Source organism: Diaphorina citri, unplaced genomic scaffold (genome assembly GCF_000475195.1).
Source record: "Diaphorina citri unplaced genomic scaffold, Diaci psyllid genome assembly version 1.1 scaffold183, whole genome shotgun sequence".
Lineage (NCBI taxonomy): Eukaryota > Metazoa > Arthropoda > Insecta > Hemiptera > Psyllidae > Diaphorina > Diaphorina citri.
Genome location: NW_007377620.1, coordinates 234,558 through 257,681, shown reverse-complemented (window position 1 = coordinate 257,681; position 23,124 = coordinate 234,558). Strand labels below are relative to the sequence as shown.

General features: G+C 39.6%; 1 protein-coding gene across 2 annotated transcripts; it reads right to left on the bottom strand.

Moving 5' to 3' along the window:
• Positions 1–151: 151 nt before the first annotated feature.
• LOC103505596 (uncharacterized PE-PGRS family protein PE_PGRS54-like) lies at positions 152–9,216 on the bottom strand. 2 transcript variants are annotated; one of them, XM_026820898.1, is made up of 4 exons: positions 9,136–9,212; positions 8,883–8,937; positions 3,275–4,960; positions 152–3,046 (listed from the first exon to the last, which is right to left on the bottom strand). In XM_026820898.1, the coding sequence occupies exons 2-4, from the start codon at positions 8,886–8,888 to the stop codon at positions 1,205–1,207; spliced, it is 3,534 nt and encodes a 1,177-aa protein (XP_026676699.1). In that variant the 5' UTR covers positions 8,889–8,937; positions 9,136–9,212; the 3' UTR covers positions 152–1,204. The 2 variants fall into 2 exon arrangements, with proteins under 2 accessions (XP_026676699.1, XP_026676700.1); XM_026820899.1 differs by having other exon boundaries at positions 3,275–4,954; positions 8,883–9,216.
• Between the last annotated feature and the right edge of the window lie 13,908 nt (positions 9,217–23,124).

Sequence of the window (23,124 nt, the reverse complement as noted above, 5' to 3'; positions counted from 1 at the left end):
CATCCTTACTCGGAGGCTGTCCAGGCACAAGGTCCGAGACTGAAGATTTACGAGTAGGTGTATGTATGTCTTTAAAAAGGTATTGTGGATAAACTAATAAAGAGACCAAAGTTTCACATGAAATTCAATGAACAAACAAATGGAGGTTTTATTTACCTATACAAGTGATGAATAAAAAAATACGTATACAAATAAATCAAGTAAAAAATAATAGTAAAATATAAACATTAAGACTAGAGCTTATAAAAAAGCCTAGGTAACTAAAACAAAATGGACAGTGAAGTAGACATTAGGTATTAGGACGAAACATTTACATGTAATACATAATAAGTTTTGGTATAATAAATTCAATAAAAGCTAGAAAGTAAAAAAAGTAAAGTTCGGTAAGTGCTAGACAGGTAGGTAATTACTGTAATTAGGTATGGTAAAAACATTATATTTTTTGGTTGAATATTAAATTTCAAGGCATTTTATTTTGAACAAAAAGATAAAGGGTAGGAATTTGAAATCAGCCTAGGTATTTACAGAAAAATTGTACGAGCTGGTGCTCATCTTATATTCTTTATTGGAAATTTAATAATAAAATAATATCGTAGGTAAATACATTACCCAATTAAAAGGAATATTTATTTTGGGGTAGGTATTGTTGCTAACTTAATTTGAGATCTAAAATAGGTTTTAAAGTAAAACTATAAAATTTATTTTTTGATGAATTTTATTTCTCTTTTCCTATGAGACACCTTCTAAAATGCTTTGAAATTTAAACGTCATTATTACTTGAATAGGATTGGATATAACTTAGGTACCTACAATTAGAGAACCTACTTTAGTGTAACACTTGGGTGCAGAAGAGTAAATTAGAAGACGAATACCTAATTTACATATCACAATAAGAGGAAGAATAATTTTACTAAGTACCTACATAAGGTAATCTAGATGCGTAATATAAAATGTGTAGGTAGTAAATAATATAAATATTTTTATACTAAGTAATAATAACTTTAAAATGGTAACTTTGAATCTACGCATTAAAATTGTACTAAGTACTGTAGTGTATAGTATAGATAGGTAACTAAGTAAACTATTAATATTAATAAATATGTATCTATTTACAGCAATAATTTTATTGAGAAAAACAAAATTTGTACAATACACTTATTCAACTAGTCCCGGTATTCCCTAACTTTTATCCTAAGTGAAATTTTCAATATCTGTATCCGTCTGAGCCATCTCCACCATTACCGTTACCAGCACCAGCTGGTCTTCTACCTCCAGCACCTAATAAACCTCCTGCACCTCCTGAACCACCCAAATTACCTCCTGAACCTCCAGCGCCAGGTCTTCCTGATGGGTAACCACCACTTCCGGATCCACCAGTGCCTCCACCTAAACCGCCTCCTGAACCTCCCAAACCTCCGGAAGTACCACCTGAAGGATAGCCCCCAGTTCCAGAGCCACCTTGACCATTACCTCCTGACGGATAGCCTCCGCTGCTTGGGCCGCCTCCAAAACCGCCCCCGGAACCACCAAGTCCTCCAGCAGGGTTGAAACCATTGCCAGATGGTCTACCTGACGGGTAACCTGCAGCACCACCACCGCCGCTTGAACCTCCTGATCCACCGAATCCATTTCCTCTTCCTCCACTTCCTCCGCCAACACCTCCTGAAGGACTGTAACCACCGGCACCACTCGATCCTCCTTGACCTGGGCTATAACCTCCAGGGCCTCCAGATGAACCTCCGAAACCGCCTGGACTTCCAGCTCCTCCTGAGGGATAACCACCAGATGTTCCCGGACTACCACCACCTACACCTGAACCAGGTGAGAATGGAGAGCCACCGCTGGGTCTACCTGAAGGATATCCATTAGGTCCAGCAATAAAGCCTGAGCTGCCTGAAGGATTATATCCGCCACCACTTGATCCTCCAAATCCTCCTGGAGTTCCAGATCCTCCTAAACCTCCTGGTGATCCAGAACCACTATATCCACCTTGACTGCCAGGGGAACCTCCAAAACCACCGGGAGCTCCTCCACTGTATCCTCCGGGGCCACCTGAGGAGCCGCCTAATCCACCTGGACTTCCAGCACCGCTATATCCTCCTGGACTGCCTGATGATGGACCAAAACCTCCTGGACCACCAGAACTGTATCCACCTGGACCTACAGGAGAGCCTCCGAAGCCACCAGAACCACTTGGACTGCCAGCACCGCTATATCCACCAGAACCCGAACCAGGAGAGCCTCCGAAACTACCAGCTCCTGCTGGACCAGATGGTCCACCAAATCCTCCTGGACCGCCAGATGATCCACCAAAACCTCCTGGACCTCCAGAACTGTATCCACCTGGTCCAACTGGAGATCCTCCAAATCCGCCAGAACTACCCGGACTTCCAGCTCCGCTGTATCCACCTGGACCACCAGAAGAGCCTCCAAAACCACCAGCTCCTGCTGGACCACCAGATGCTCCACCAAAGCCTCCTGGACCACCAGATGGTCCACCAAATCCTCCCGGACCTCCAGAACTGTATCCACCTGGTCCAACTGGAGAGCCTCCAAATCCGCCAGAACTACCTGGACCTCCAGCTCCGCTATATCCTCCTGGACCTCCTGTAGCTCCGCCAAATCCGCCTGTACCACTGGGCCCACCAGCACCGCTATAACCACCGGGACCACCTCCGGCAGCTCCTCCAAAACCACCAGCACCACTTGGACCTCCAGCACCACCGAAACCACCAGGGGCACTACCACCAAATCCTGCACCTCCAGCACCTGATCCTCCTGGAGCGCTACCACCAAATCCTCCACCAAGACCTCCTTGACCTCCAGCAGCACCTCCTGCACCGGATTCACCACCTTCGTATCTTATCTTTGGTTTGTATCCCTCATTGTCAGCTTCGTAGTCAACAATCTGTTTTCTTCCGTCAGGTAAGAGAACGTTGTAAGATCCTTGAGCTCTGTCGCCTTGTCTCGATTCGCTGTGTCCAAATTGGGTTCCCGTTGCCGGATCATTGACTTCGTAACTGAATTCATAGTTAGCTGGTTCGGACTGAAAAAATAAAGAAGAAGAAAACGCAGAGGCATTAGTATTGAAACAAATGAAATTCCTACCGTAATAGAATCAATGTTTAATAAGTCTACTGTAAGATTGGTTCGTCATGATAGTTCCATTTGTCTGAAATATTGAGTCTAAAATCCAAGACAATCCTTGTTGTTTTGGCTAACTACTTCAAGTTTTTCCCTTTCTTATGTCCCATTCAACTACAATGTTACTCACCTGGTCATCATTATCTCCTCCGCTGCCAGATCCACCTGATCCTCTACCGCCAGATCCAGATCCAGCTCCACTGTATGAACCAGAACCTCCTGCACCGCCAGGTCCTGTACCTCCAAAACCACCCACTCCTCCTCCTAGGCCAGTGTCTCCTCCAAATCCTCCTGCACCAGAACCTGCTCCCTGATAACCACCAGCGTTTCCACCACTACCTCCCAAACCACTTCCGCTTCCTCCTAAACCACCACCTGAGTAACCACCACCGGTATTTCCACCGAAGCCTCCAGTTCCAGAGCCTGCACCACCAAATGTGGCCCCTGTGATTCCTGCACTGCCCAGTCCACCAGCATTTGGTGCACCATATGATCCCGATGGCTGTCCACCGCTACCGAAACCGCCTGACCCACCAGCTGGAGCCCCATAGGAACCAGACGGTGTACCTGCACCACCTCCACTACCAGGGCTTCCTCCTCCGAACCCAGAACCACCTGCACCGGGAACACCATATGTACTGGAAGGTCTTCCTCCACTACCTCCTCCGATACCAGAGCCTTCAGAGCCTGGACCTCCGAAGGATCCTGATGGTCTACCGCCTCCAAACCCGTTTCCGCCTCCCAAACCTCCATTGCCGGCGCCTGGAACTCCATAAGTACTAGATGGACGTCCACCTCCTGTACCGCCTAACCCTGGGCTACCACCTCCAAAACCTGGGCTACCACCTCCAAAACCTGGGCTACCTCCTCCTAAACTACCAGCACCTCCAGAGCTTGGAGGTCCATAAGAACTAGATGGGCGTCCACCTCCTGAACCTCCTCCTAAACCTGGGCTACCACCTCCAAAACCTGGACTACCACCACCAAATCCACCAGTGCCTCCAGAGCTTGGGGGTCCATAAGAACTAGATGGGCGTCCACCTCCTGAACCTCCTCCTAAACCTGGACTACCACCCCCGAATCCTGGACTACCACCACCAAAACCTGGGCTACCAGCACCGAAGCCTGGGCTACCTGCTCCTGAGGTTGGTGGTCCATAAGAACTAGATGGTCTGCCACTTCCACTACCTCCGCCTAGACCTGGACTACCACCCCCGAATCCTGGGCTACCACCTCCTAATCCTGGGCTACCACCACCAAAACCTGGACTACCGCCTCCCAAACCACCAGAGGTTGGTGGTCCATACGAACTGGACGGACGACCAGCACCAGATCCTCCTGGACCTCCACTACCAGATCCAAACCCGGGCTGCCCAAAACCACCATTTCCTCCACCGAGACCACCGGCACCAGCATTTGGGGGGCCATAGGAAGATGATGGTCTTCCTCCTGCGCTACCTCCACCCAAATTTCCGCTTCCCGCGTTAGGAGCGCCGTACGAGTCAGATGGTCTACCACCAAACCCACCACTACCTCCGCCTAAACCACCTGCAGACCCGGGAGCACCTCCACCAGATCCTCCGAAGTTATTGCCAGGTCCTGATCCTCCAAAGCCTCCACTTCCGATGTTAGGAGCTCCATAGTTTGATGATGGCGTTGCCCCGCCTATCGGAGGGGGTGAACCGCCAAAGTCATTGGATCCAAATTTGTCAGCTCCACCACCAGAGCCGGGTGGAGGGAGATAGGAGTTGACGGGCGGTTCAGCTTTGAGAACAGTGCTCGCACATAGTAGACACAGGAGAGACAATTTCTGAAACTGACATCAAATTTCAACAGTCAAACATAAATTTTCGAAATTTGCCAGCTTAAGCTAGAACTATCAGAGGGTAGTGCAATAACGTAGGTAAAGGTACCTTAAACATTCCAGCTCTGATATCAAAATTAGTTGCAATCTAAGAAGTATTGCCCCAATCATTAATAGTGAGAAGTAAAAACTGATAAGGACAGAATGATGAACAAATTGATGTCTTCATCTCTTTGTTAAGCTGAACCTAAGGTTTCATTTAATGATCTTCTCCCAGTGTCAGAAAGTATCAAGATCTTCTGAATCAAACTTCGTGTCTCATTCTCATTATCAACAAACAAATATTAAGATGCGTGATAAAGAAAATAAATGAATCTTTGTATTGAAGGAACTAATTGTATCATTAAAGAAAGATACTTTAGAGACATTAATAACCCATTTATAGTATTTAGCACCTCTCCGCCACATTGTGTTGAATAAACGGATCTATATCCAGTAGAACGAAAGGAAGTTAACCGCCACATAGGCTAATGAACGCTATAATCATGAATAAAATAAATATAATCTACAAGTTGTTCAAAAAGTTTTGATCCGGTTCTGAGAGGGACATATTCTAACGCTGTTTACTCTGTTCACATGGGATTGAAGACTGATGGAGTAAAAGCCTAATGAATAGTTGCTCGCTTTGCTTTCCGTGCCCGTGAGATAGGCACCTATCTCACGGTGTTGGAAGGATAAGGGGTTTAAAACTCCCTTGGACGCCCAAAAACAATATAATAATAATAGTGCTTATTTATACTGCTCGCATAGGACTGAAAAGTCCCTTTACTCCAGCAGTAAGGCTACTACTATTATTGTGGTCAAATTCTCAAATTATGTTGAGAATAAAATTCCATACCTCGGCTGGGATTGAACTCACGCCCTCGTGTTTACCAGGCGAGCGCCTTGACCACTACACCACCGAGGTAGGTAGGTATATCTGGGCTCCATCCGTGTCCCTAATGTTTGTATACAGACAATTTTGTTATGAATAGTTTTACGAGTAATGAATAATTGATAGCAGAGTAATGTGGCAAGTATAATCATCCCCGCGAGACAAGACAAAGGAATGAATTAAGGGATGTCCAGCTGCTGGCCTCATATGAACACAACTGAGGCCTTCATTAACATTCCAGTCCAGTTAGACAAAACGCACTTCTTTTTATATTCAACCCAGACTACAGATAGATTCTTCTATCGATACATTGTGTTGGTACAGTTACCTACATTAAATCAACATCTATTTTATTCTGATTAATGTGTAGACTGTGTCATTTAGTTTCAAATTGCTATTTGCATTCATATAATACTAATAGTGATAGAGGTATGACAGACAATGTATGATTTAATATAAATGAGACAGATTCCCCAGTCTCCATTGTTGATTTTCTTCCGGACAAGTTCCTCAATTATAGATCAGTGTTGGCCATAGATCAGTGTTGGTCAAACCTTAGTTGGCTCCGGAAAAGTAAATGAAATCCAAAATAATGAGTAATTTGTGGATTTTGTGGTGAAGCTGAGAGCTTCTTCAAAATGTTTATGGATTAGATCAGTGTTGACCAAAACCTTAGTTGGCTCCGGAAAAGTAAATAAAATCCAAAAGAATGAGTGATTTGTGGATTTTGTGGTGAAGCTGAGAGCTTCTTCAAAATGTTTATGAATATCACAACATTATTAGATGCGTACAACTTTAATTCATATTTTGGTTCTGTTTGCCCCTACACCTAAGCCTCAGAATGGAATTTTTTGTGTGTGATAACATTACTAAGAGTCTCCTTTACTAATTCTGTCATTTCTATAATTTTTTTTTTACCCAGGTAATGCTGCCACTGATTGTTGCAGCATTACCTGGGTCACACAACTTTGTGGTCAAAACTTGGTGGATTTTCACAATAATTTATTCAATAAAATTTTACAAATAAAATATTTTGTCTTGGTCTTCTAATTATAGCCATGGGAACCTAAACAAATTGGGTCATCTTCTAGTTACCAGTATGGCACACAGTAGTTGTCTAATAAATAATTATTTATTAGGTAGGTTCTCATACTTGTGTGTTATGTGAATTGATCATTTTCGAAGATTTCTGAGATTTTTTTATTGGTAGGACACTAGGGTCGAAGTCAAGTTCAAAGAGATGAAAGACCAAGGGTCTCTTTGGTATGAAAACACTGGCCATTAATAAATAAAACCAAGGACCAAATAATTGAAGCTTATTTTTTAAGAGTTTTGATAGAGGGAGCTGTAACTCCTTAGGTCTTATCGTCCCGAAAGCAAAGAGAGGAGGAAGTCAGGATAGGAGAAAACCAGATGTTCCGAGAACGATCCTTATCTGTTTAGGATAAAGTCCGCCCGGTTGGGAATTGAACCCTCGATCTAGCGTTTACAAGGCAGACGCACTACCCTACACGGTAACTAGGCTGGTTTGTCCGATTTGGATGAAATTTGTCAACAATGTCTTTGTTAGATTTCATTAAACTATGAATCATTGGCGGTGTGCAAAATAACCTGTTGTTGTTTTTTTTTTTTTTTTCTTTTTTTTTAAGAGGTTTGACAGAGGGAACTGTAACTGCTACGGTCTTATCGTCCCGAGATCGAAGAGAGAAGGAAGACAGGATAGAAGAAAGCCAGCCGTTCCGAGAACGAACATTATCCCATCAGGATAAAATCCGCCCCGGGCGGGAATCGAACCCGCGGCCTAGCGCTTACAAGGTTTGAGTTTCGTTTATGTTTTTAGTTTGTTAACTACAAGTTCGGCCATGCCTTTTCCACAAGGTTGGCCATGCCTCGGGATGAACTAGTAAGTTATAAGAACGAGATCCATTCACTCATTCACATTTCACATTTCACATTTCATAGTTCACACACTGATCGCTCTATCTCGATAACCACAACACCTAGAAAGCTGAAATTTGGTAGGGATATTCCTTTTATGGTCTAGGTGTGCAATAAGAAAGGATTTTGCGAAATTCTAAACCGATCCTGAGATATGATCAATTTTTGATCGCTAAAATCTCCATAAGAAATACGCAGAGTGCAGAGACTGCGGGAGAGAAAAGTTCCGCTCTCGACCAACATTTTGAGTTTCGTGTTTCGTTTATGTTTTTAGTTTGATAACTATGCAGCTAATAGGGAGCGCGCAGCGCGACCGTATTTTTTATTATTTTCCACAAGTTCGGCCATGCCTTTTCCACAAGTTTGGCCATGCCTCGGGATGAACTAGCAGGATTCCGGAGCGAAGCGACGGAATTCAGTAAATCATAAAACCTTTCAATTACCTACCTATACCTACACACAAACAACAACATAATATCCATCTACTTTTCGAATTTTTTTGGATGTGCCTATACAACCTGTAGTTATTGGTGGATGTGCCAATACAAATTGTTGGTTTATTAATGGATGTGTAAATAGACCATAGAACCTTTCAATTACAGCATAAGCAATCTACTTTACAATTTTTTAGTGGATGTGCCGATACAACCAGTTATTTTTGGTGGAGATGTCAATCGAACCTTTTTGTCATAGTTTTTTTTTTTTTTTTTTTTTTTTTTTTTTTGGGGGGGGTTTAATTAGCCTTTTTTTTTTTTTTTTTTTTTTTTTTTTTTTTTTTTTTTTTTTTTTTTTACTACTACCTACTACTTGTATGAAACTATGAATACACTTGTCTTAGTTGATACCTAGCCATGTAATTTATTTTAGCTAATAGAATTTGGGATATGTTTTGATATGGTACATTGGTACCTTTATAGGTATGGTTGAAAATAAAATGAATACCTAAATAATAGATACCTATTACCCAAAGTAGGTATTTGTTAGTGAGATAGTGAGATGTCCTGATAATTTACCTACATAGTAAGGATGAGTAAATTCATTTCATAAATTCTATTTTCTTACCTTCATTTCAGAAATTTGAAGAAAGAGGATGTCGAAGAATTCTCTCTACTTCCCACTGACCATACGCAAACGCCAAAAGTCACCCAATTAAAATCACCAATAAGAAATTAAAACAAATTACGAAAAAATATTATTTAAATTAAATTTAAATAAATTATTGCACTGAACTAGTTGAGAAAAATCACAGACAGCTCAAGATTATCGAGAAAAAAAATGTTTAAGAAAGAATAAAAAATAAATATTTATTTTGAACCTTTTTTAAAAGAACTTAGTCAGTTCCATGCGGACTGACTGTTTGAAAATAAATAGATGTGAATTATTTAACTTTCAAACTTTGATCTTTGAACACATGTGAGGAAAACTACTAGCTAATAAAGGTATTTATACTTGCCTCCTCTCCTCTCTTCGAATGGACTGAAATTTGCAAAGTCAACGCCTCCTAAATAATTGGTCGATGGTTCGACGTCACCTTGAACGTGAAAAAAAGAAGATGATCACATCGACCGGAGTTATTGGGAGTTAAATCTAGGAGAATGTACATATCATCATTTAAATCAAATCTACGGGATGGTTTAAGTGAATACTGGATCACCGTAGAGGTTCGTATAAAAATCAACCCATCTTTTAGGGCTGTTGCCCCTACTCCAAAATATCTTTAGGCCTTGGTTTGAAGAACTAGCAGCCTTTAGATAACGTTGTCAAATAGAAACTTGAGCTGTGCATGCAATATTGCAAAAAAATCCATTTTGAAATCTCTTACAGATTACCTCGTATCTCTCAAATGAGGATACATTTTCACGCCGTCTCTTCATTTTCACGCCTCTCCTGGTTTCGAACCCTAGGTCTTCTGTTCACTACGCTAGTTCGACCAGAATAATCGTTCCCCGATTATTTTTGCTTTCAGTGACTCAAATGTAGTCCATCGCACAATTTTAATCGTTGAACGATACCTAACCTGAAATTTCCAGCTCACCTGAAATTTACATTATTTACAATCCAGCCATAAATATACTAAGCAGTAAGCAGTGGTAAGTATCTATTTCAACCGTGGGTGCTTTCTTCTTCTTCTTCTTCTTCTTCTTCTTCTTCTTCTTCTTCTTCTTCTTCTTCTTCTTCTTCTTCTTCGCCTTTTCCTGTGTTCAGACGGCGTCGGTGTTTTTCGTCAGCCTCTCAATCAGCCCTAGGCTCTAGACTGATTGCTTAGGACTGACATTTGGTTTTGGCTACAAAATATTTACAAGTGGATGCCCTTCGCACTCAACCTTTGCTAAATCTTTAGCAAGGTATGCTCCCTGTTTAAAGTCCCTCAGCTAGTCTTCTCACAGCCTTTTCTCAATGTTTTAAAAATATTTCTAAACTTTTTTTACTTTCCACTTTCTACTACTTACTAATTTTTAGTAGGTACCAGCTAAAAGCTGATGCTGTTGGCTTCAAGGTAACATCTTTGATTTTCTAGTTGACTATATTTTTAATTGAAATACGAGTATTGTTGATAATGGAAAAGTTCCACAGTCGATCCGTGCCGAAATTTTTGCACTCGATTGTACCTATCTTCTTTTAGTAAACTCTGTTTGAAAGGTGCTCCTCATTGTCTTTATGGAAATGTTTTACTTTGAAGATTGAAGCATTGAAGATGGGCTGCAAGCTGCCAGTTCATGGATTAGAGAGGGTCAATTATTATTAATTACCACTGCATATAATTACCAAGACGAGCTAATAAATAGGTATTTAACTTAAGTAGGTACCTGTTCCCTTTCTAGCCAAGATACCTACAGCTAAGAAAAATTGCACAATGCAAATGCACCAACTCATGTGTATACTTACACAAAATTTTGTAGTTTTAGTGAGATACAAAGGTGTTTTCAGTCAGCCCAATTACCTTGGAAGGTAAAACGCCTGTCTTGTGAGCACTTAGGTCGCAGGTAGGATTCCCGTTCAGGGCGATCTTTATCCTAAACAAACAAGGATTGTTCTCAGAACGGCTTTCTTCTATCCTCTGTTCTTCCACTCTGTTAATTTCGGGAGGATGAGATCTCCTCTCACAGTTTCCTCTATCAAACCTGGGGGGGAGGTGTTTTCAGCCAGCCCAGTTAGCTTGGAAGGTCGAGGGTTCGATTATCGGTCAGGGCGAACTTTTTCCTAAACAAATAGGGTTTAAACTTTATCCTTCCATGAATGGCTTTCTTCAGTTAATTCGAAGGAACTATCCTGTCATCCTTCTCTCTTAATTTCGGGAGGATAAGACCACAGCAATTAGGTACGTTCCCTCTGTCAACCATAAATTGAAAAATAAAATAAAACTATCTATGAACCACCCAGTAGTCGCAGATAATTTGAAGGTCTCAAAATGAGCCTCATCCTTATGAATGGAAAATATATCTCACGACAAATCTTCTGAGATTGAGAAGTTGGAAGAGAGTAGGTAGTACAGTTTGAGAACTTGAAACTCCAAAAATCTCGAGTTGATGAGTAGATTGCTGAGGTTGATCCCGCAGGCGTTTTCAATCACTTAACCCTGAATAGAACCCAGAATAGAATAGAGAGAAAAGTAAGTTGGGTACACTGTGAGAAATAAATGACTGATAGGGTGAAACAAGTTCTAGGATACTTTGATGTATCATTCCAACACCCTAAATCAAGGTAAATAACCCAATATTTTAGATTTCTTCCACCCCCAAAATCTCCTAAAACTTGAGACATCATATCAGTATTTTATTATTATTATTATTATTATTATTATTATTATTATTATTATTATTATTATTATTATTATTATTATTATTATTATTATTATTATTATTTTTAGTGTACATCATAAATTCTCGTTAACAACCCATTTCTCATCACCACCACCCAGGCACCTATCACAGTAATCACTTTTCCTTTTCAGCCGTAAAAATCAACAGATTCTAGAACTTCTAGATAATCACGACCTTTGAACTTTACAGCATCTCACAGAAACTGTCAATAAATCCCGTTTTTTTTTTCAATCTGTTAAAAATTCAGCACAAAAATGACTGATTCATAATTGTTGCACAGATAATTTGAGAGTAATCTGCCTTGCCTATTCGTCGGATCTAATTTGGTTTAAATTATACCAAACAAATCGTTTCGAAGATTTATGGGGGTTTCGGATTGGATCGAATTTATCGCGACGATGTGTGTGCAATATCGTAACAATAAAACTGATACCTGTGAAGATATCGCTGAGCTGTTCTTAAAGTGTGGGACGCAAAAATAGCAGAATCGGAGGTCCTAAATGACTAAATCCATAATTGCCTTGTCGGTGGTTCCAAATGTGCAGTTTGATATGTAAGATGGAAGAAAATGGCCAAGTAAACAAAATCTTTGTATTGGTAAACAACATCAGGTCTGGCGAAGAGAAAGCCAGCCGTCCCGAGAACGAACATTATGCCGTTCAGGATAAAATCTGCCCCGGGCAGGAATCGCCCCCTGGGCCTAGCGCTTACAAGGCACCAAGGAAGCTAACTAGGCTGGCTATCATGTCCTTTGAGCTTGAGTGCTTGAGATCTTTCAAGTTAGTGTCTCAAAATCGTTCCTATAGTGTACATAATTTGCCCCGATCTAAGTTTCGGTTCGGAGGCCACCGCCAAAACCCGTTTTGGACACCGCTGGGTGCTCTTGGATCCTGTAGCTCCAAAACGTGATGATGAGGGTGAAAGAGATTGTGTCTCGAGAGTGTACAATTATTTCAAGACTTGCTGGTTATGAGGTTAAGCGAGGTTAATAAAACGAATCTTTTGTCACAGGGCTGACGGGGTCATGGTTAGAAAGAGGAGCCTGGCTCAAATTTACACCGGCTGACGTAATCCGAGAATTCGTGAAAGAGAGGATGAAAGTGAGCTTTGGTTCGTTTCGAAACGGAGACAGAAAAATGATCGAAATATGAGTGAGAACTTCGAAACGGAGACAGAAAAATGATCGAAATATGAGTGAGAACTTGATTGAGTTTTTTTAAAGAGGTTTAATAGAGGGAACTGAAACTGCTAAGGTCTTATCGTCCCGAAATCCAAGAAACAAGGAGGACAAGGATACACCAAAGCCAGCCGTTCCGAGAACGAACATTATCCGGTCAGAATGAAACCTCCCGACCTCCCCGGAACACCACCACCAATTCTTTGACACCACCATCAACTTTAAATTGAGGATGAAAGAGTGAGAGAGAGAGAAAGAGAAGAGGGAAGTTCAAAATACATTAAATTAGTGGATGTGTCAAAAGAACCATCTTTTCCAAATTCCATTGACTTGCATTTATTGCTAATTTTGTAATACCTACATTAGTAAGTAAGTACAAATTAGGTACTAGTTACATCTACTCGTAATTTCTTTCTGTTTACAAAACAGTCTAAACCCGATTTCATTGCTAAATCAATACTCATCTTGTTTTTAATCGGATCAAGATTTGACCTCCAAGTTTGTCTCGTAATGCGGGGACCGTGAATTTCGCATTCGAATCCTCTCTCTGGGTTAGATGCGGTCACCTGCAGTCTATCAACATCGTAAAATTAAACAGCCATGCAAAAGTAATCATCGTGAACGGGGAATCAAAGTGACGTCATATTTGAATCAGCCAGAGGCTATAACACAATCAGTTCCCGATGGATCAATCAAGCAACGTTCTGTGTGGTTGGTATCTGGTCTGATAAATTTTCTGGAATCTTTGGACCATTTTAGGGGGGCACGGGAGCCCATTCCCCTCATATTTCCCCTAATTCTCCACCCATCATATAGTTTTCCCTAAACAATTCGGGCAGACAAATATACAACGAAACGGTGGTAGCGCGTCTACCTTGTAAGCGTTAGGCCGTGATTCCCGCCCGGGGCGGATTTTATCCTGAACGAACACTGTTCTTTCTCGGAACGGCTGGTTGTCTTCATTTTCTCTTCGATTTCGGGACGATAAAACCTTAGGAGTTACATTTCTCTGTATCACACCTCTTAGCAAAAGGGTTGGTCTATATTCTCTTCACATTTTCTCTATCCATCATAGTTTTCCCTAAACAATTCGGGCAGACGAACATACAACAAATAAGTATAATTCTCTTTTATTGTAGGTACTATAGAGATGTATGAATCTAAATTCTAGATAGTTATACTTATAGTTTCCCTGAATTACGTCCCAAGTCCTCTCTCCCAAGTTTCAATGAAAGGCTGCAAGACGCACCGTATTTATTTTATTACTTGCATAATGAAGTATTTCGAACCCTTCTGCACGAAGTAACCTTGACTGAACAGGCAACCGGATTGGTGGAGACATGTCCTAATGACGATCACTGATTGATTGGGATGAGACACTATCTCACTGAGACAGTTGCCTAGTCGGTTTGTTTGCAAACAGAAAACTAACTGTGGTAGTGGTACCTGGTTCACGTCACTGTATAAGTTTTTTTTTTTTTTCGAGAGGTTTGACAGAGGGAACTGTAACTCCTAAGGTTTGATAGAGGGAACTGCTAAGGTCTTATAGCCCCGAAATCGAAGAGAGAAATAAGACAGGATAGGAGAAAGCCAGCCGTTCAGGATAAAATCCGCCCCGGGTGGAAATTGAACCCGCGGATTAGCGCTTACAAGGTAGACGCGCTACCAACTAAGCTAACTAAGCTGGCTTCCTCATGGTGAGCCTTTTGATGAATGGGAATTAATAGAGAATAGGGACCTATTTTGTTTCCTGAAATAGGTGGCTATAGATTTTCTTCTGTCAAAAGGCTCACAGAACGTCAATGTTCATAACAATAATGTGAATAATGTCAAAGTTGAGCGCTTCTACATTCTAAAGAAGCAAACTACTTGACATCGTAAACGAATGTGCTGCAACACATATTAGTCCTTATAAAGACCGAGAGATAATCAATTTTTCTACTCTTGTAGGCATCTTTGTAGAATTTTAATACCGTCACCAGGCTGTTTTGCAATAAAATGGTCTGACATCTTGTTTACCCTAGTTGTAGGCAGAAATGTATGCACCTAATCAAGATCTCAATATTCTCAATAAGCAATAGACATTGTTCGTCTTCTTTCTAATCTTCTTTATTTTTAATCAGATTGACATTTGATTCGATTTCGTCCAGGAATAGAAAAACCGCTCATCCTTTGAAATCTGATCGTCCTTTTTAAGAAGACCGCGTAACCTTGCTATTGATATGTCATCACAGGACAAAGGTCAGTGCGGGCAAATTTGCATTGAAGTTTGGACAAAACGAATAGCTTGGAATTCTCCAGTCTCTCGATAGGAAGATGTTCTCGTGACCTCTTCAGTGAATCAGAGTTTTCCACAATGGAAAGTATCTGGCAACAAAGGATCTAGGAACAAATAAGTCACATGTTTTTGAGACTAATTTTTTCAAGGGGTTTAACATCGCTTGAAAAATTGCTATAATTGCTAAGGTCTTAGGAACTAGTCCATTCAGCGTGCTATCGCCGCACGACTGCCGTGTCTAAAAGAAAATCGTATCAGCTGAACCCAACTTTTAAAGCTATTTGCCCCAACACCTAAGCCACAAAGTGGGCTTTTTGCCTGTGAAGTTAGGCTAAAAGAACCGGGCACATAGTAGATTCGTATACATATAAGCTGAACCCAACTTACCAAAGCCTAAAATTGGACTTTTTGTTTTTTTTTTTTCTTTTGTATGGAGTATGAAGTCTATGGAGTTAAGCTAAAAGAACCGAACTTGATAGACACACAAGGATGGATGTGTGTTCAATTAATTAAACATCTTCGGAAAGTCATTCAGTACAAATAACTTCGAGTTCATCACGTGTCCATCGTTCATCTCCATTCACCCAGTTTACAATGAAAGGACTTGACAAGAGAATGGACAGCAGGAATAATGATGGCAAATCTTGATCTATATAAAAATAAAATAAATACTCTCATTCAATCACCAACGCCAGTGGTGTAGTGGTTAGCTCGGTGGACTCGGTGAATCGCAAAAAATGAATGAAAAGTCGATTGTACATGAAATTTTACGTAGAATAATAATATGCAATAAAAATTTGGGGTTCTCATTTGAAATTCCAAAGTTGATACCAAGTTCGCGGTTTTCGCGAACTTGTTTGCGAATTTCAATTCTTTGCAAAAATCAAAGAGATACGGGTTTTTTTTTATTTTTGAAAAACTCCAACAGATTCGGAGCAATTTGAGTGGGTCATACATTGGTGGACACCCTGTATATACCTATATAGATATGTAGATTGTAGAACTCAGTGAAGATCACCACACAGAAGCTCTTGGCAATGAAACCAGCTCAAGTGCTTGGGAAGACGATTCAAGGAGCATAAGTTTATATGAGATGGAATAAAACTGATAGTAATATATCCATCATAGGACGATCCAATACAAGCAAATTGACAGCTGGAAGATCACAGAGCTTGGCGATTACGTTCTCTTTGGATCCAATGATCAATATTGATTCGGAAATAGAGTATTGGGTAGTGTCGAAGAAACAAATGACCACTTACCAATAATAGGAAAAGATTATTTGATTCCCCATGAAATTCGACGTAGATTTCAAAAATAAAATAAAAAATAGGGGTTCTCATTTGAATTTCTTGAGAAAAGACGACTTTTAAAATGTCACTTCCGTGGTTTGAACCTGGATTTTGTCATCGCCATCGAATTGGCCATGGGTTCTTTACTATCTCTAGGAAAAAACAGAACCAAATTTCCAAACCATTCAAAAGTTACAATGGGTTCTCTAGGACTTCTGAGCCATGCTGTATGTGTAACGAACAGGGTGACCAAAAATAACTGTACCTGTACATGCTATAACTTCTGTATGCTATAGGAACAAACTATGAAAATATACAACATGTATCTATGCTATTGCCATTATTTTTGTACTTGTCTACATAATTATCATCGCGTCGTCCAGACCTCAGACATTTCATGCAGACCTCATTTCCTCAGTTTATCTCAGCTCTCAGTGAAAAAGAAACTACTTTTTGTGTTTAACCTAACTAAACTAACCCTATAGTAACACTGGTCACTGCTCAAATTGTGAAAGCTCTTTTTTCGTTCAACCTAACCTATAATAACACTGGTCACTGCTCATTTGTGACAGCTCCTTTTATAGCAACATTCCATTGACGTGAGTTCTGAACAAGTACCGTTAGATTTTCAACGTTATCCATTGTATGTAGGTACCTAGCTGCTTGATGAAAGCTGAAAAAATGTACGAGTAAATCTATGTATATGTCTACATGTATACCTTCAAGATTGTGTAAGTATTTCTAGATTTTCTAGCTCAGGGACGCAACTCGGATGGTAAATTTCAGATATGGGACGGAACTCGGATCCCTCGATTCACACCAGATTCTTCCTCTTTACTTTTTGCCTTCAAATTAAAACGAGGTAGGTATAACGAAATTGAGCTAAATAAAAAACGCCTGCTGCTGATGATGATGGTGGTGATAATTTATTTATGATTTATGAATAATAGGTTACCCAACAGCGTAGTCACTCGGCTTCGATATTACCTGGGAACAAGCTTGTATTTACTCGAACGGGTATGTTGGAATTCTTACATGTTACGTAAATATTACTGGAAAGCATTTTTCTCTTCAGCAATCTTTTATTTTTGTCCGGGGTTTTTCCTTTTTCAGTGGCAGCAATTTTTTGTATTGATCCATGATGTGTTCTGTCGCTTGCCGTTCTACAAAAATTCAATGACCTCTCATAACAACGAGCTTTTTGTACTACACCGCATTCTGACGAAACGCAGCTTTCTTTACTACAGCTAATTTTGGTAGAATTGCTAAAGACAGAGATATTCCCTTGCTTCTGTTCATATATTACGATTTCTTCAACATTATTTATTGAATCTTTAATCATGTTTTGTATTCCAGAAGAATGGGGAACTCTAGTTCTTTTCATAGTAATCGTATTTTTCCCGACAGGAAGGGTTCCAAATATTTCAGAGTCATGTATAATGTCCGGTTGGTTTTCATTTTCACTTTGAAGCATAGAGTACATGTCCATCAATATGGTTTGAATCCTTTCTAATCCTCTGGGGTTTTTCTCGATCAAAAATTCTCTTTTGCCAAAAATAATCCAGTCTCCATGGAATTCAATCTGCACTGAACTAGAAATCGTATCGTAACAGAAAGAAATTTGGAGTGATTTTTTGTAATTTTTGCAAACTTGCCCACATTTGGAACTCGGATTGTTACATAGCATTTTGTCTATCTCATCATGAAGGAAGTCACTATCATTTCCTATACTGGTATTTTTTTCGTGAGTTTCTTTTAATAGCTTTTTTTGAACAGGCAGAGATGAATGTTTCAATGCATACGCTTGGAGTATTTGCAGAGTCTCTTGGTACATTTTTAGCATCTCATCCGCTTTAAGAAATATTTCACTAACGGATAATCTGATGTCATTTTCAATATAAAACATATTGTCGTCTGTGTGAAATTCTTTCAATTCTAAAAAAAGAGCAGCAATTTCGATAGAAAAAGTTCAATACTGATAAGTACCATTAATTTATTTCTAATGGCTTAAAAAATAAATGAATAATGGAATTTTGAAAAATCATTTATTTTGAAAAACCCAACCAAAGGTGTGCACAAGCCAGTGTATTCGTGATGCCGATGCCGGTCCCAAGTCCGGGTAAATCGGGAGGGCATCCACGCCAATACAGAAATCATGAGCTGCAACCGGTGGGAAGTGTGCAAGTGCAAAGGCTACCTACCGGGTCAAGGACGGGCCCGGTTAATGAAATTAGCCTTGAGAGTGAGAGAAAAAGAGTGGAACGTGAGAATAGGAATTAAGGGAAGGGGAAGAGAGGAGAGGGAGGGAGAATTGTGTTTTCTTATAAGCTAGACACATAACGTTCTCTATACTGAAGGAGTGCAAGCTTCCTGATAAACAAAGTTTACTACCCTCTCCCTCTCCTCCCTCTTCACCCCTCTATTCCTCCCCTTCTTTCTTCCCTTCACCCCCTCCTCTCTCCCTTCCCTATTCCTTTGTTTCTCCCTCCCTCCTTTTTTTTAAAGAGGTTTGACAGAAACCGTATGTGTGTATGAGGATTTTTTAAAAACTGACAGTTCATCCGGCGGACTGTTCAGTTCATTTTTTACTTTCTATTTTTTGTGTGTAAATAGGTATCTTTACATAATTATTGAAGTAAAAAAATACAATTATTTAAGTAAAAAAAAAAGAAAAGAAACATACGTAGAATATTACTAATTAGTCTAATCACGTAGGTATGTTTGTTTACTTCATCATATTTTTTACTTAAATAATTATGTAAAATTACGACTCAAATTTAATGTAATGTATGTGTATTTTACAGAGTTTTAATTTTCTTTTTTAATTTCCTTATACTATAATTATGTTTTTAAAAGAAGAACAACATAATTTTTTAAGTAAAAAAATACGATTATTAGCAAAATTGAAAAATGTCACACAAAGATAAACTAGAAGATTTTATTGAAATGTATAATAAACCCAAAAATGGCCTGCTAGTGTGTATGTGTAGTCAGAATCGCTTCGGATTTTCCCGTCGGATTTTCTCGTCAGATTTTCCCGTCGGATTTTCCTCACGGATAAATCGTTTAGTGTGTAGGGATGCGCTTCACAGTTTTTCCTTGAGGTAAAACCGACGATTTTTCCTCACGGATAAATCGTTTAGTGTGTACCCAGCTTTAGAAAGCATGATGAGTAATGTTTTGTTTTAAGTAAACAAAGGAAAATGTACACAAAACTAATGGGTCATCCTTTCCCATGCTTCCTATACTAACACCATTTCACATCAAAACAAAACTAATGCATAGGAACATACTGTTGGTAGGAACATACTCACAATACTCACATGTTGTTAGCACTTAGTTAATAACGCTAAAATTTCAACAAAAATGGGGGGAAAAATCATGCCCTTTTGAAATTCTTGAGAAAAAATCTCTACATAATATTACACAGTAAGTAGGGGAGACTGGGGATCCATGGGGTCAAAAAAAATTGGAGGTCCATAAATATTTGTGGGTTAATGCTAGACTCAACTTTTAAACATGATTAGGTGTAGAGTTTTGTTGGCTTTCAAAATCTCCTGGTCAGGAAAATATAACCTATACCAACTTGAAAACATTCAAATTCAAAGTGACATCAAAAAAAAAAAAAAAAACTCCATGGTACCCCATGCCTGTACACCATGGGTCATTACAATTTGTGAAAGTTGCAACTCTATAAATAGTGAATAGAATATAACCAAAATCTAGTATTTGTCTGTCATTTTATAGCCATTCCACAAAAAAAGAGAGAGATATTAGTGAAAAACCAAGCATTTAGTTTTTACCCTGGCCCATGGTGACCCATCAGTTTTGATCCATGGATACCCAACACCTCATTAAAAAAATAATAATAATTAATATCTGTAAAAATAATAATGCAATGTTACTTTCCTCTCCTGTACAGTGTCTCCAAACACAATTAAATGCCTCAGAAAAAAACCATATGCAAATTACTGCTGATTTGTTGAATTATGTTAAATAAAAAAGAAATTGCACCATCAAAATGATTAAGTTCGCAGCAGTCATTGGGTCAATTCACATTAGTGATGGGCCGAGTGAATGATTTTATTCGAGTGGACTCGAGTTTGACTTCACTCGAGTGCACTCGATTATTATTTTGTTCCACTCGAGTGGAACAACTATTCATTGGGTTCTCTGACCCGAGTTCACTCGCGCACTCGCCACATATTATTGCAGCATACAGTTTCTATTCGAGTACAAATCTATTCGTCAGAAAAACTATTCGTTTGAACGAGTTGAATGATTCACTACCCCCCTCTCCCCTCTTGCCTCTTACTAGATGATGATGCAAGAAAGAGAACTGAAGAGGGGGAGGGGTATAGTGGTATACCCGTATGCCGAGAGTTTCCGAACGAAAACCCGAATATCATCGACTCGCTCGCCTACTCGACTCTCGAGTGAGAAATCGGCGCGGTGTAATTTCCAGGAATAAGTATTCAACTCGATTAATTTCCACTCGAGTTATAACTCGAGTTGGAAAATAATCGAGTTGAAAAATCTCACTCGAGTCCCATCACTAATTAGACTATTTTAACTTCGCAGAGAAATAGAAGGAATGAAGTTGCTTCTTCTACATATAACGTTGATCGCTCTACAGCCAAATTATAATTCTACAGCCTAATTATGATTATTTTTGTAGGTATACCCATGCAAATTGCAGAGATGTGCAAAATGCTTTTGAAAACCAATTTGAAATGCAAAATGTTTTTTAAAAACCAATTTGAAATGTAAAATGTACATTTTGAAAATGGTTTTTTAAATGCTTTTTAAAATGGATTTTCAAACAATAAGCCCTTGTAACCCTTGTACAAAATTATGTTATTTACTAAAATTAAGTGAGAAAAATACAGAAAAATTAAGCAGCAAGTCCAGGAAGTCAATGAAGATGTAAAATGTACATTTTGAAAATGGTTTTTTAAATGCTTTTTAAAATGGATTTTCAAACAATAAGCCCTTGTAACCCTTGTACAAAATTATGTTATTTACTAAAATTAAGTGAGAAAAATACAGAAAAATTAAGCAGCAAGTCCAGGAAGTCAATGAAGCTGGGCCCAATAAGACCAATCACATAACCTTAGGCTAAAATTCTTCTACTGACCACTGAGAAAACTATAGCCAAAATGTACGGACAAGTGATTTTTCACTAAAATTTAGTGAATTGTTGGCACATCTAGTTATTTAGTGATTTGAGGTCAAAATCTAGTGATTTTTGAAAGAAATGTAATTTCATTGCAAAATTGCTCTTAAAGCTGAAAAATTAGACTATTTTTTTTTTTCAGAAACCTACAATTTGCCCCTTCAAATTAGTCGCGTATGCAATACGCACTGCTTAAAATTTAGTGAAAGCGCTATCTATAGTTTCCTTCACAATTTTTTTTTTTTTCAAAACCAGCGGCGATAGCACCTTGAGGTCGTGGTTATGTACCGGGTTGAGATAGGCAAGGTTGGTAAACTTGCCTTGTTTTTAACTTACCATCACTCCCATGCCAAACTGTAGAACGTTCCGAGAACGAACATTATCCCATCAGGATAAAATCCGCCCCGGGCGGGAATCGAACCCGCGGCCTAGCGCTTACAAGGTAGATGCGCTACCAACTAAGCTAACTAGGCTGCCTAACCTGTTGTTTTATCGGTGAATGTATCGATTTGGCTGATGAAATTGATAAAATTGTTAGTGGATGTGCAAATACAACCTGTCGTTATTGGTGGATAGATAAAATCCGCCCCGGGCGGGAATCGAACCCGCGGCCTAGCGCTTACAAGGCAGACGCACTACCAACTAAGCTAAGTAGGCTGGCTGCTAAGGTCTTATTCTCCCGAAATCGAAGAAAGTCAGCCTTTTCTAGAACGAACCTTATCCGTTCAGGATAAAATCCGCGGCCGAGCCCTTACAAAATTTCTTTCTGTGGATGACAGTCCATGTGACTGGAACATGGAAGTCTTTTATCACGTACCTAGGTAGAAACACACTACCATCACGTCACGTGAACTCATGGGGAGTCGGAAAGATGTAGTTCAAAGTTTTCCCATAATATTGTAGGTAATGTCGTTCAAGACAGCTACACTACTACCACGTCACGGGTAACTTAACTCATTGTTTCATTACAAATTTTCATCAGTAAATGGGTTCTGGTTCACCTGAAATCAGAATTCTGAAACCCAAAGGACGCCACTGGACACCTGTCACTTGAACAACATTATTATTACAATCAAGGTAGAATAACTACATCTAGTGGCTTTTGAAATTATGAACAGAACACATTATCATTATTTTCTGGACTTATGTTCTCTATTCTTCTTTCTTTGTAGAAAACACAACTGGCGGGACCCATAACGTGGGCCTTGCTCAGGGGCTGATTGTTGGATCCGAAAACCAACTCCCACTAGGCCCAAAGTTATTCGGTCCACTTTTCCAGCATTCATGGATTCATGTCCAAAAAAATTCGAGCAACAAAAGTACCTACCAAGGATAGTGAAAAGTACTTATAGCACATCCACTAATTGTCCGCTTTGAGTGACCAGTAAATCGTTTGCACCAAGCATTAATACTAATATCACACTAGTCCAATAGGTCTCGATTATGCATCATCTTATACCTACCTATAGCCTGTACGTATGCGAATACGAGCTTTGGTACTCTCTCAGGTGCAGGCACTCGGTATTCCTGAAGTTCAATAGTTCACCCTCAGGTTGAATA

Bases quoted from the DNA above. Each gene is read 5' to 3' on its own strand.
- LOC103505596 (XM_026820898.1), bottom strand. The intron at 3,047-3,274 runs GTGAGTAACATT...TTATTTTTTCAG, and splicing joins GAGGAGATAATGATGACCAG to TCCGAACCAGCTAACTATGA.